Source organism: Podarcis muralis, chromosome 10 (assembly GCF_964188315.1).
Source record: "Podarcis muralis chromosome 10, rPodMur119.hap1.1, whole genome shotgun sequence".
Classification (NCBI taxonomy): domain Eukaryota; kingdom Metazoa; phylum Chordata; class Lepidosauria; order Squamata; family Lacertidae; genus Podarcis; species Podarcis muralis.
This window is the reverse complement of record NC_135664.1, coordinates 64,705,873-64,720,610: the sequence shown is the minus strand read 5'-3', so window position 1 is coordinate 64,720,610 and position 14,738 is coordinate 64,705,873. Positions and strand designations below refer to the sequence as shown.

Here is a 14,738-nt window from a genome sequence, read left to right as displayed (position 1 = left end):
GGCGCTGAGGCTTTAACCCACAGCGCCACCCGCGTCCCACACAATCCGTTACTACAGTTAAAATCAAGTGTCAGTGAAGCAATTTTTGCCTGAGAGCCACATCCCCCCATGGCCAACCACCTGGAGGGCTCAAACCACCAGTCGGTGCAGCTAGGCACCTTGTGGCAACCTCTCCCTATGTTCATTTATGGAGCATCAGCTGCCTTGAGGCAGTGGATCCCAATAAAGCCAGCCTCCCTCATCCCTCGCTTTTCCCAACAGTAGACAAAAGACATTAGAAACCACTGCTGTGAGCAGTTTCTGAAGAGGGAGGTAGGCAGGATATCAAAAGCAGGAGAGACAAATGGTTTCCCAATCTCCTCTGATGCTTTCAAAGAGCTGCCCACCTTCTCCTCTGCCTATGCTGAAAGCAGCTGTTGCCAGAGGCAGTGCTCTGACTGTCACTTTTAGACAGCCATAGACAACTCGGCAGGCTGGTGGATTGAATCTGACCCGTGGGCCACTGGTTACCTCACCACGGTTGAAGTAATTTCTACAAATCAATGTAAATCATGTCAGTTCTTTATGGAGGAACATGGTTTAACTACAATATTTCACTAACTTAATCTGCACTTCTGTCAACCATAAAAAGGTTATGTTTCAGCCCAGGCTGGAGAATCTTAAGCCAGGAGAATAAATTTCTCCTATTTTGCATGTGTGCCCTTGGCAACTCTTTATTAGTGCAGCTATACACTAGACCAGCACCATCAACATGGGTTATGTCAGCTAGGGCTCATTTTATCCACATGACAGCAGCAAAGCAAAGACTGACACTAAGGGAGCTATAACCAGTCCTTGCTGTCTGATTGTGCACGTACGATGTATGTGCTTGTAAACACAAATTTGTCATATAAACACTTTGCATTTTTAAGGATACATTTAAATTGTGTATGAAACAGTGCTAGGTGTGGGGCTTTGAAGGAAGCTAGGAAATACCCTAGGACAAAAATGTGATGGAGAGGGGCCATACTAAACACACATCAGGTGTTATTGGACTATAGATTTCCTAGACATGCCTGTTGGGATACTGCCAGGGAAACAAAGTCCATCATGGCCCCATGTCGCCTCCGGACGTCCATCGATCTCCCCTTTAAGGAGATCTACTTAGCTACTTAGCTAGTGTCAACGCACCACAGCAATACTTGCTGTGTGCATGCAACTCTAGAGAAAAGTCATGTGTGCATCTGTGTGAAAAGTAAAGGTGAAAAAAGAATTTTCTGTTGTCCCAGTTTTTGCTTCCTGGGGTGGGGTTTTTTTGTGCAACAATAAGAATAAAGGAATGTCTGCACTTTTATGAAGGTGCATATGTGTTGCCTGTGTGTATGTGTACATATAAAGACTACATGCCTGCAGTTGTGAATCAATCTCACTTGCCAGATTAATTGGGAGTGCAATGCTTCCTGCTTTCCGAAAAGTGGTAACAAATTCAGGCTGAAGCCTTCATGAACCCACAATGTACATAGTGCAACTTCAACAGCATTACTCAGGTTAAGGTCTCTCTGTTTTAGAGATACAGGGCCTGTTCACATGCTACTTTTCCCCAAGAATATAGCAGAAATGTGTAACAGGGCTTATGCACACTAGCCTTCTTCCCTGCATACTTTACTACATGCAGAACATAATGCTTTAACTAGGCGACAACATGCTTATTTGTATGCAGAAGCTCCCTGATCCTTTTGTAATGATGTAAGTTTGTCTCAAAGCTGCTGGGAGAAAGCAAGGAGGGCAGCAGGCTGTTAGTCAAAACGCAGAGAAAAAACAGGACCTAAGTATTATGGTAACGCAAAACAATATTCCAAGACCTTATGGAAGGCAGGCAGGCAATTGTCCAAGCTGTGTTTTTGTTATAGAAATTTAAAAAACAGAACCTGATCAGGCAGGAATTTTATTTGTAAGCTGAATATACCCCTTTAGCACCATTACATTAACACTGCACTCTGGGGGTTTAGTGAGAACGTAATAAATGTTTGCTTTGTTGATCTATTATTTTGCCTGAAGTGCAAATGAACTTAATAATTAAGTTCTCACAGGAGTTCAAGTAAATTATGAATCATATATCAACTACAGATCTTTCCAAAAGAAAGAATTCTCTTTAGAGAATGGGAGGCGTTGATACGAACCTTGATGATCTCACATAAATGCTTGCTGCGTTTCACAGACCATCCATGGTTAATGTTAAACACACTGTTTGCTGACAAGGGAGTAGACTACCCTCTACTGGCCAGCAGTTATTTTACAAATAGGGTCTCCTACTAATCTTTGGAAAAGAATAAGCCAAATAAGTTAACAACAGCGAAACCCTGCAAGAAGGCTAAGTTTACACAATGAAAGACATGGAATTCCAGAAGATTCTGATTTGTAGAAAGAAGAGGAGGGTGGTTTGGTAAACAGAAACGCAGCAACAGGATAGATTTGTCGAAGTATTTGTGTGGTGAATAGTGCGTTGCTCCAGAAGCTTCCTTGAGACACTAACTGTGTAATTACCTCACTTGGCAATGACCTAGCATAATCTGTTAAAACTGAATTTAGGGATAAGTGTTTCCAGAGGATAGCCATGTTAATCAGTTGCACAGGAGCATTGTTAGGTACTTCAAAGACTTGGGGCTTATGACACAAATTTGCAATGTATGTACATGCAAATATAGGCTCACATTCCAAGGGGCAGGAAGCAAAGTTTACCTGTCAGGGCTTATTCTGAGTTATGGATTGCTTATATACATATTAAAATTATAACAAGAGTCTCTGGGAAATTTAGGATGGTGGTTGGCTGTGGTCTCTTGGGCATTGCACTTTGGAAGACTCTGGGCATCTTGTGGGATTCGGGTCTCTGGGACACTCCCTAATTACACTCCTGATGTTGTAGTAAAAACAAAATGAGTCTTGTTTCATAAAGCATAGCGACCATTCACAAGAGCAGAAATTGGTGGTCACATATCCTATATATCCTGCATTAATTAACTGTGGTAGAACAGATCTAGTCAAGTCCAGATGGAGAAAATTATTTTGTTGCTTTATACCAAAAAAAAGTTATCAAAGCAAGCTACAACAATAAAATCCATACAACTAAAATTCATAACAAATACAGTATTTAAAATCTGTAACAGACTAAATGTTATTATCCACAATAATTAATAAGCAAAAATACATTTTCTTCACATAAAATTAACTGATTAAGTTCTCATTCAGCACTTTCCTGCTGGAGCCTCCCTTTGAAGTTCATTTGTTGAACCTTTCAACAGGATGGAACCTCATATATCCAACCAAGTGGGCTCTTGCCACAAACACACCATGATAAAACTGTTCATCTTTTAATGTATCACAAGACTCTTTGTTGATTCGGGCTGCAATTCTATGCCCACTTACCTTGAAGTAAGCCCACTGAAATTACTGGGACTTGCTTCACAGCAGACATGTATAGCGTTATACTTTTGACCTCCTTGCAGATGTGCTGTGTTGACTTGAGTAGCAAAACACTTTCACAAGAGACGGCATTTCAAATTAGCTTTCCAATGTAATGCTATTATCTCTTTTTTCTAGGAAGTTACCTGTTTAGACCTCATCAGTCTAATGCAAAATTTGGAATATTTATTCCAGCGAGCATTACTCTGCACTTACTTATGCCAAATCACATACTCCCTAGTTTGGATTAATCATTTTGTGGCTCCCTGCTGTGAAGTCTACCACCTCTGCATTAGGATAAAGATTTAGGACAGGCTTCCTCAAACTCGGCCCTCCAGATGTTTTGAGACTACAATTCCCATCATCCCTGACCACTGGTCCTGCTAGCTAGGGATCAGGGGAGTTGTAGGCCAAAAACATCTGGAGGGATGAGTTTGAGGAAGCCTGATTTAGGATGAGGGTGGTGGAACATTTCCTTTCCTTTGGAAAATACCTGGCACGGCTCATTGTTGGTTATATCTGCCTCTCCAAGAGAAATAATCTATAATATTTACAATTCTTAAAATTCCAAAAAGACTTGATTCAGACTCAGCAAAACCCATCGCTTCAGAGCACATTTTGTAGTTAGATGAACCACCTCATACTTTTCCGAAATGCAGCTGTCTCTAGACTAGAATGGCTGTTTGGCAGCAGCTCAAAGCAGCATCAGAAGAGCAGTAAAAGAAGCGCAAGTTGTTCCTGTTCATTTGCTCCCTCTTCAGCAGCAGCCACCCTGTTCTTAAAAAGAGACTGCACAGCGGACATATTAAGAACATTTTGTTTCGCTCTCCTCACATATCCGGAGGATGAAGTCTTTTTGGCAAACAAAAAACTTGCATTGCGTAGCAGGGCTACTTCTACGGTTGACAAACAAAAAAGGAGCAAGTGGATGGAACACAAGAAGATAAGCATATGGCCTTTTTCTTTAACCAACCTTTTGCTGGCGAGAATTGCTGGGGAGCATGAGGATCAGAAGAAAGCTCCATGGGAAACTGTAGTTGTTCTTCATTGTCTGTAGAAGCTGGCAACAAAAACAGAAGAAGAAAGGCACAAAAACATTATTTTATTTCTTCTTTACAAAATTCACATATACCAACCTACACAAACAAAACAAAAAAAACCACAGCCTTGGTTGTATCCAATGAAATTGTCTGCACAATGGGACTTCCTCTTCCTCTCTTCTGCTCCCCCAATCTATTCTGGATTTACTCTGGGAAGAAAAGATGACCTGCTGCACAGTCAGAAGTCATTGTGCTAACAGGACAACTTTGTTAGCAATCCACTGTAGTGGAAAGCAAAGAGATGTTCACTAATAACTACAGTTCATTTAACTGATTAAGTAGTACCAGCAGCTTCTTTCTAAATATGCCCTGAAGACCTGTGCCCTTCTGGAAAAACCACCAATTAAATTGAGAAATCACGCCTTAAGGTTAGCCACAGGTATTGCTTCAGTTGATGTTAATTCTATTCCCCAGAGGCATGAACGCAGGGCACTTTAATGCAGTTTACTCTCAGACTCACACCCTGTAAGCCACTGCACACACTACAATTAAATTAATCAATCTTAATCAAGGCATGGAATTAAATACATTAGAGTTTCAATCCACACCCAGCATCTGCATGCATCATCACCATCCCAGTGTGTGTGTGTGTGTGTGTGTGTGTGAGCAGCATAAATGTATGCTTGTTTCACTTGCTTATGAAACATGCCACAGCCTGCAAGAAGTGGTTAAAAGCAAACCTGAGAATGATAAAAGCTGCTTAACCGTAATGATTGTAAAGATGAAATATGTTGCAGCAACATTAGGAAAGGGTGTCTAGGCTGCAGTGCTGCACCTAATGACACCCACTTAGGCCCAATTAAATGAATGGACATCCTGAGATGGCAGTGACAATGAACAATTATAGCACACATAACAGGCAAGAGCTGACAGTTTTAAGTTCCTCAATGTGTTTACCTCTTTGTAATGTTTTTTCTGCAGGAGTTTTAGCTGCTTGCAAAGCTTGGTGTTTGTCAAATGTTATTGCAACTGCTGTAACAGTGACCTGCAATTGTAAATATAATGTTGTCAGGTTTTTATTCCTTAGACTTTATTTCAAAGTTTAAAATTAACCCCATCTACACTTTGGGCAAGGGACGCGGGTGGCGCTGTGGGTTAAACCACAGAGCCTAGGACACGCCGATCAGAAGGTTGGCAGTTTGAATCCCCGCGAAGGGGTGAGGTCCTGTTGCTCAGTCCCTGCTCCTGCCAACTTAGCAGTTCGAAAGCACGTCAAAGTGCAAGTAGATAAATAGGTACCGCTCCGGTGGGAAGGTAAACGGCGTTTCCGTGTGCTGCTCTGGTTCGCCAGAAGCAACTTAGTCATGCTGGCCACATGACCCGGAAGCTGTCTGCGGACAAATGCCGGCTCCCTCGCCTATAGAGCGAGATGAGCACTGCAACCCCAGAGTCGGTCACAACTGGACCTAATGGTCAGGGGTCCCTTTACCTTACACTTTGGGGAGCTATATGGAGTCACATCGTGCAAACCTTCACTCTTTGCTTTTTAACTTAACTATGGCATTTTTCTTAACTGGTGGTTAATGGAAATCTTCACTTGCTGATCTCAGCAGATGGCATGCTCAAGGGTGAAGGAGCCAACTGGGCTTGAAGAGGTGTTGGGAAGTGCATCTCCACTGGCCCTCAATGGGTGCCAGTCCAAGCTCATTTGACCGCCTGGGGGCCGGGGACTTGCCATGAACCAGATCTTTGTGTCTGTGGACCACACCAAGTATTTAAATACTGGACATGCCATACAGAGACACATTCGTGTTGGAGGTGACTTCCCTGCTCACCCTCCCTCTGTCCCATACTCTTGCTATGGGCATCAGCTGTCACTAGTTACCCTCCACATGTTTAGCTGTTTGAGGGGGATTTTTTGCCTTCCTCATCAGTCAGGATGTTTTCCGGCGTTTTTATTGCCAGAACATCTGTTGGTGGGTGAAGGGCACTCGGAAGGAACATCAGTCACGCGGGGGGAAGGGGCTAAGGAATATTGGGAACACCAATTAGGCCTTGGCCCCAGCTTAGGGGAAGGGTTGTCCGTCACCCATCCAGGTTCTTGGATGAAAACAGCCCACATCAGGGTGAACCCCTGATGCCCAGAGACTCCTATGAGCATTCCACAGCTGGTGGGGCTGGGGAGAGAAATACTGGGCAGCAGGCAGGCTGTCCAATTAGGTGATATTTGACCTATGCCTTGTCAATCCTGGATTCTCATTTCAGGTGCAGTGGGTGCAAGACAGGTTTGAAAGCAAAAACTTTTAAGGAACATCATAACCTAATCACTATGGATTGGATCCAACCTAAGGTTGCACTTGATCTTGCCTTCTTTTTAGGGTTTGTGTGCACTGGACAGAGGTTTCCTCTACCAAGCCCTGCTAGTTTCCACCGATGGAGTGATGCCAGTGTCACTCCACTGGCAGGGAACTCTCTGTTCTGCATAAGAAACATGGAAGTGGGCAGAAGTGCCACAGGCCGGATTGCCAGCAGCCTGCAGAAAGCCCCCAAATGGGGTAGTGGCTGTGGCAGCCTGGAATCTGCTAGATCCAAAACTAGCACCATGGGACAGCATCGGGTCTGATCACTGCACTAGCCCCATGTCTTCCACCCCCAAAATTGACAGACACTGATGGCAGGTATGACTGTAATAGTCTGAATCCAACTCAATGATCTTTCAATACAAATTACTCCATTGAGTGAGCCTATTTTGATAACTTGTAATTAGAAATAAAGATGCCTGGGACTGTGTAAAGGAAAAATGGTAGGCAAATAACTATTCAAGGCAATGCTACTTTGTATGGCTGATTTGAGATTTTATAAAACTTCTACTCTGCCTTCCTCGCAAGTTGGACCAGGGCAGCAAACCACAAAACAGCACATTTAAAAAAAAAAATTACAAGCATTACAACCATCTGAAAAACCTTTTAAAATAGCAAAACAGTTTGTATGCAACAATGTAATCATAGTAAGGTTTTGTTTCTGTCAGCATTCCTCACAACAACTTTGAAAGAAAGAAATTTAATTAAACATGATTTCACCATACTCTGGGGCATTTAAATAACTGAAAAGGTTAGAATGCAGTCAAACGTCTCATTTAAATACAGCAATTGCTAGAATAGGCTCACAGCATGGCCACACATATTTTAAAAGGAAATGGCAAGGAGCACTGCAATTACATGGAACCACATGAACATTTCTGTGGAGACACATTTAAATCATCAAAGTTATATACTATGTCCAGGGCCTTGCCGAAAACTGCCACATTCTTGAGAATGTGTGTTCTACAGCAACTGAGCAGTGAAAAGGAGCATTACAACTGTAATTCGCCAAAGTATCTTCATAAACTTTGTTTGCTAAGCAGGCCAAGCTTTTAAACTCAAAACTGTAAAACTAAATGGTTGGGAAGGAGCTTTCAGCATAACCTGTGTCTGACTTGACCAGCTTTACTTTTTCAAAGTCTCCTCCTGTCACAGATTAATGTGAAGAGCTTCAAATACAAAAAGGTGAATGGACTGGCTTACCTGAATTAATTCATCCTCTGGAAGAGCAACTGTAAAATTTACATGGCACAGGCAGCAAGGAATCATAGATCGAAGTTTAAAATACAGGCTCTGTTGAACACAAGAAATTAGTATATATTATGTATCTAGTATGCTCTGAATTGGTGGAAGTCTGGGTTTCATTTCTTTGTAGCCCAATTCTAATTCCCTGCTTCAGCTACATCAGTGTGAGCAGATGCTGCCATCTACCTTTAATGTGTGCGTGAATCATTTTGACTATGCTGTTTTTGGCATAATTGGACCCTTGCCCGCAGTGGTTTGCAAAGATATGTTGGAAAGATTTAGACATTTGGAGATATATATTGCAAATATGTAAAGGGGGGGGGGGGACTGTTTCTTACAGTGGCATTAAAATGGCATTTAAGAATCATCTGATGCCTTTCCTAATTACTGTATAGTTGCCAACCTTTGTCACTCCATGTGTGGCTGAATGTGTGGCTTTTGGTCAAACTCCAGAAATGCCCGTGCAATGAATCTTCCATCTCTGCCACAGGTTTTGTGCTACTACTGGATTTGTATATTGTCAGTGGTTTTCAGGAATGTAATTTTGGTGAAAAGCACCCTTCATGTTTTAAAGTAGAAGAAGGGACACAGCCATAAATCCCTTCACCATGTCCATGGCTCCCAGAGATAGCTGATGAATCACATACACTGATACTTACTCTGGTGTCTAAACAAGAAAATAGATGTAGACTTGCATTATCTTATGTCCCATTTAACATTTGTATATGATTTCCTAAAGTTGGAATGGACCAAGTAGCCGTCTAGTACAACCCTTTGCTACGAGGCTTTGCCCACTCACTCGCCAGCATTGTCCCATTCAGTATTAGTTTAAGCAATCCACTCCAGAGTTTGCCACAAGCAGAAAAGTAGGCACTGAGACATGCCAGAAAAGTAATTCTAGGTACCATCGGCAAAAAACCTTAATAGTTCAAACACATCCATAGTTCCAGCAGCCATTCATTTACCTTGAGCAGATTCTCACAGAGATCATTAAAGGTCTTGTTGAGTGTTTGGTTTGTTAGGGTAACATTATTAAGTCTGGAGACTCTCACTGACGTGAACATCTGAAGCAGAAACAACAAATTAAACAAGTTGCCATTTAAATATAATTTTACTACAGACCATATAAGTAATTAAGGTTGAGAGAGGTGAAGATGTTTGTTGTTGCTGCTGTTTTAAATCCAGGATGACTTAACACAGATAAAACTTGTCTGCTCCATTTTACAGTACAACTAACAGCTATGAACCTGTGTTGGTATGTGGTAAATTCTATATGTGCTATACAGTATATTTATATAATGGAGGGGGCATAAGTTTGTACCAGTGAAGGGAAAGATTAGGAACATAGTTTAGAGTTTAACTTTTAGGTTTGGTTTCAAATATCTGTGAGCTGAAGGTGCAGGGGGGTAGTGGAGAAACCCACTAGCATTTTTCCACAAAAAATTCACATGGTGCTAAAACAAAACTCAACCTTGATGAGCACTTCTGTGGAGTAATAGTTCATTTGCTTGATGCTGTTAAAACTGTTCTCGATGGGATTACACTCATACCCACACCAGGTTCACAGCTTGAGGACACTCCTAGGTCTGTCACAACAGACCCAAGTTACATCAGTGGCACATAATGTGTTTCACCAGCTTAGGCTGGTGTAGTAACTGGGACCTCATCCATGCTCTGGTAATGCTCCAATTAGACTACCGTAACCTGGCAGATGAGGGTGGGGACATGTTGCACTTGAACACAGATCAGAAACTAAAAACTGCACAGAACGCAGTTGGCAGGGCACTAACTGAGACTGGTCATCAGGAAGAAAACCTCAGCAATATTGAATATTGGCTCCTGGTGCATTTCAGAGTCCAATTCAAATTGCTAGCACTTAGCTATAATGCCCTATACTGTTTGGGACCCAGGTAAATGGAACAGTAATTACTCCCATAGCAACTTGCCTGTGTACTAAAGTAATATCGCCTCCAACTGAGGTGCAGTGGCTGGCAACCAAGGAGAAGAAGGCACATTTAGATGTGGTGCCTGGAAGGCTTGCAGGGCATGCAAACTATTTTATTTGGGGTACCAAATACGTTTCCTCCTCAAATGTTAAAAACAGTATTTCCTGCTTTGTGTGGCTTTTCCCTTTTGATCTTATGCTGTATTATTATTATTATTATTATTATTATTATTATTATTATTATTATTATTTGCATCTTTGTAAAGTGCCCTGTAAACCTTTGTTGAAGAGAGATATTCAGGTCCATTCATTCATTTGTTAAGGTTGGTTTCATAGCAGTTCTCATGCCTCATCTTGAGCACAGTTTGCAGAAGCCAAACAATCTCTTTAGCCATCCCCAACCTGTTGCCTTCCAGTTGTTGGTGATGGCTGATAAGAGTTGTAATCCAAAACATCTGGAGGGCAGCAGGATGAGGAAGGGGACTCTAGTGGAAGGTGTAAAAATGGCCCTTCTCTGAGAGGAAGGGCACCTTTAGATACAATCCATCGTGCCACCACTGGGCCATAATTTTTGATAAAAAACTGATGGTATGGGGGATCTTGCTCCTATAATTATTTTACATGGATAATTATTCTTATGAATGCTAAACACTGTGTTAGACACAAATCATTATTTAGGTCTGAGATTATACATTTCAGTATGAAAGAAAAGGCATTTGATTTTTATTTTTGCTTTTTTCTTTACCTGTATATCAGAAGTCCAGTTATTTATACCAGGCATAATTTCTGTGTTGCAGCTATAAAATCCTGCCAAATCACATAAAAGGTATTATTTTTAATATCAGAGAACATTATTATGGTGCTGTGTAACATGATCAGCTTTCAAGTTTTGTGTAGCTAGATTTTCAATTAGCATAATATATCAGAAAAACACGATCCAGAAATATTCTGCACAAATATGTGTGCTAATCCTTAGAAAAAGTAAGAGTACGGAAAGTTTTTAAAATGCAATGTCAGGGCTGGTTCAGCTGCAGGTCAGTACGGAGACTCAGAGCTGAGCAGTAAAATTGGTTCTTTATTCAAGGAAACAGAATACAAACAAGAAAATCCTACGCGAGACTGGCCCCACTGAAGAAGTTGCCAGAACTGATGATCTGGGCTTCCCACTTCCCCCTAAGTCTCCTCCCCATCCAGCTGTTTTCCCTGCAGTCTTAAGCTCTGCTGGCTTGTCATTCTGCTGCATGCAAAATTCTCCAAGTGCTTGGAGACAATGGGGGAGGAGAGCTGCATACAGTAGGACCAGCAGGCTCCTGTGAATCTGTTGAAGCCTCGGCCCCCACCTCCCCTACACCTGCCATTTTCTGCCTCTTCTTCCTCTCTCTCACTCAAGCCTGTTGCTTGTTCAGCATTCAACCATTCTGCCTCCACCCCTTCATCCTCTGACCCATCTTCTGTGTGCCACCAACATTCCCTGGGTTTGGAGCCTTCCTCTTCTGAGGCTTCACTAGAGGGTTCTCCAGCTGCAGCCTCCCACCATTCCTAATTGCCCAGCCAGTCCCGGACATCCCACTTGTGAAAGTAGCCAGGATTACGTATTTTAAGCAACCATGCAGGAAAACAGTAAAAATATGATATGAGCCAGAGATGCCCAATGGAGAAAGGTCATGATTCGGTGGCACAGGATTTGCTTTTCAAGCAGAAGCTTCCATGATCAATCCCCAGCATCTCCAGGTAGGAGAACTCCTGCCTGAAATCCTGCTGCCAGACAGTGTCAACCATACTGAGCTACATGGACCAACGGTCAAACTCAAAATAAGGTGGTTTCTTTGAAAGTACTTGCAGTCAGATATTTTTTAAAAAAACTGCAAAATCCAATCAGTTGTTCAGTCTAGGTGACTGAATACAGACTGAATAAGAAGAGATAAATTTTTGATATTTTTCAACCTTCTTGTTCTCATAATTGTAGAGAAAATCATCAAAATACACTTTGCAAAATGTTCGTGAGAAATAAATCCCACTAGCACTCTATAGTGGCTGACAAATTCCACCAGGGGGCACTCCTGGAGCCACAAATGCTCTTAAGTCCATTATAGAATGCAGCAAGAGAAACAGATCTATTCAAGCCTATATATGAGAAACTGACCACCCAAAAATACTGGAAGGGTTTAAAGGAAGAAAGACGATATTGGAGGGAGGACTACAAAATGATGTATCAAAAGTGTCAAGTGGCTAGTAGATTGTGGACAACTTGGAAGTTGAGAAATGAAAACAAATGGGCACTAAAATATAACAATTATTATGGCTGTTGTTGGTAGACTCACTAGCCCATGAAGTGTGATTGTGCAGAATTTATTACTTATAGAATTTATTACTTATTGAAAATTTTGACATGACAGTCCTCAAAGTGGCTTATAAACAGCCAATATAAAACTAAGTAACTAAAATATATTATAAAGGCAATATCCAAAAGGTTTTCCATATATTTTGCATTTGTCTCTGTTATTCTCAAGGGCTGTGAAGTGGTGGGAAGGACAGAATCTTGCTATTATACAGTTGAGATACACTGCAGAAAATCATGAAACTGATAAGTTAATGGAAGAACACAGCATTTCAGCATGCTGAGCTGTAGCCTTTTTAGTTGTTTGACTTTGAAACCTTTTCTGTCCACTGACCTAAAAGACAGTTCACGGACAGCAGTTTATTCAAGTACAAGTTAGCGGCATCTGTTATTGGACCTGCAGGGCCTCAGACAGTGCAAAGTACAAGTGTGTTTTCAAATTCTGGAGGTTAAGCAGTTTCAAGAGATAAGAGAGTGGGGTGGGGAAATGACTGTGACTGTGGAAGGACGTCAGAAAAGCCCAAATGGATCGCATCAAATATCCATCAACTGTAGGAAGTATCCTGTTACCAACATCAGTCAATCAAATGCCTCTGGGAAGCCCACAAAAGCATAACATCGGCCTCCCATTGTTGCTCCCCGCCAACTAGTACTGAGACCCTAGCTTGGTGAGCTATCTCATACTGTCTATACACAACCACTGGTCAGAGATGAGAATGGGGTAATCTACATTGACTCCTAGGACTGGCAAGCAGCATGGATCCCTTAGACAGGCCATGTAGAAAATACTGTTCCACTGACCAGGCCAAGAGGAGGAAAGCAAGATTATAGTAGTATTAAATAAGAGGAGCCTGGCCTTCTAGTTTTGTCAGCAAGGTTTCTGCATTCTAAACCTCAGGGTCAAACTCAGGCAATCCCAGTTCCAGCAACAGAACTAAAGGACCCTCCACTGGAGAAAGCACAGTCCAGCTCTGGGTGCAAGTAGGGCTGTCCCAATCTCAGGCTAGTCAGCACTGTTTGTAATAGTATGCAAGACCACTCTATGATTTACTGTGGGCCATATCCACACACACCGACTTTTTGTGACCAAGACCACCCCCAAAATATAGCGTTTTTAATTTTAAAAAATTGATCCTCCATGCAAAAAGGTTTTTTATTACCCGCAAGACATGTCCATTCCCCTGAACTTCATTTTTTTACTGACTGCTCCCATGGACCCCTTTCTGTGACACTATAATGCCAAAAGGTTTTTGTGATCCCCTGAAAGACTGCCTCAGAACTTGTCCTTTTAAACAAATGCAATTTTATGATCTCTAATGAATGATTTAAAATAGTGTAAAACAGCTGCTGGGAATGCCTTTTAGAACGCAAGCCTTGAGAACTGCAGCTATTACCACAGCCACTTTTACATGCAGCCCCAGAGAGTTCATCGGGGTCAGCGTGGCCCTCAGCCTGAAAAGGATTAGCCACCTGTGAACAAGAATATATACAATTTCTATGAACACAACAGATTTATTAACCAATTGCTCAACAATAATAGGATGCATTCTTAACCAGCAGAACCTTGAATCAATGCTAGGATCCCCTTAATCTGAGCATGTTTAATCACCCTTCAGCAGGTAGTACGAAGGCTTTCACCCTTGGGAAACATCAAGGTTTCTAATTTGTGGTGCCAGCACAAAAAAAGGAAAGTCATCTCTTTTATTTTATAAATCTTAAAAAGTTGTAAGGCGAGTAAAGTGAGCTAATCCAGGGACCAATCACATAAAGAAAAGATTGGTCACATTAGTAGCATTTGGAGAACAGACCTTCAGGGTCACGCTGCAAAGCATGTCAGAAAAGAGTCAACCCTCAACTTGTTCTAATCTGACTCTGTGGACATGTGAAGCTCATCAGGGCACAGCCATTATAAGCAACCCGATACTGAAGGAAAAAACACCCACACAACGGCTACTGAAATGCACACAGCTTATTGGTAGATTGTATTGCAGCACCGACCAATCCTTCAACAACTTAGTCGAAAACACAATCATAGAGCCGGGCAGGACTTCTTTGAGGATTGTGCAAGTTTGGTCTTTCAGCCTTTATCTCAGCCAGTGCCAGAAGAGATAGCATTAGAGAGATACTGTAAATGAATCCACCCTGTTTTAGACAAATATTTAACAAGTATCCAAGGTTATCAATCCTGTGGAGTTAGATGAGGAAAACAGGCTTAAAACCAATATTGAAGTATTAATTCAGAGCATCAAACTAGCATTCTGTGTTAGGAGACGCCAAAGCAGGATAGAGAAGCACCGGAATGGAATCTGGTTTTCTGTCTGTGGGTTGACAGTATATATATGAATGCAGCCATCATCTCTCAACCTCAGAAA

The 14,738-nt window shown here is 41.8% G+C and overlaps 1 protein-coding gene across 18 annotated transcripts in view; it reads right to left on the bottom strand.

Moving 5' to 3' along the window:
* The window catches only part of C2CD5 (C2 calcium dependent domain containing 5), an 86,519-nt gene that overhangs the window by 9,015 nt on the left and 62,766 nt on the right, over window positions 1–14,738 (bottom strand). For all 18 annotated transcript variants that reach the window (XM_077935299.1, XM_028747399.2, XM_077935298.1 and 15 more), the window contains 5 exons: window positions 10,774–10,835; window positions 9,049–9,147; window positions 8,042–8,131; window positions 5,436–5,523; window positions 4,412–4,498 (listed from right to left, as the gene is read on the bottom strand). In XM_077935299.1, coding sequence (XP_077791425.1) covers window positions 4,412–4,498; window positions 5,436–5,523; window positions 8,042–8,131; window positions 9,049–9,147; window positions 10,774–10,835 — 426 coding nt within the window. The remainder of the gene's footprint in view (window positions 1–4,411; window positions 4,499–5,435; window positions 5,524–8,041; window positions 8,132–9,048; window positions 9,148–10,773; window positions 10,836–14,738) is intronic.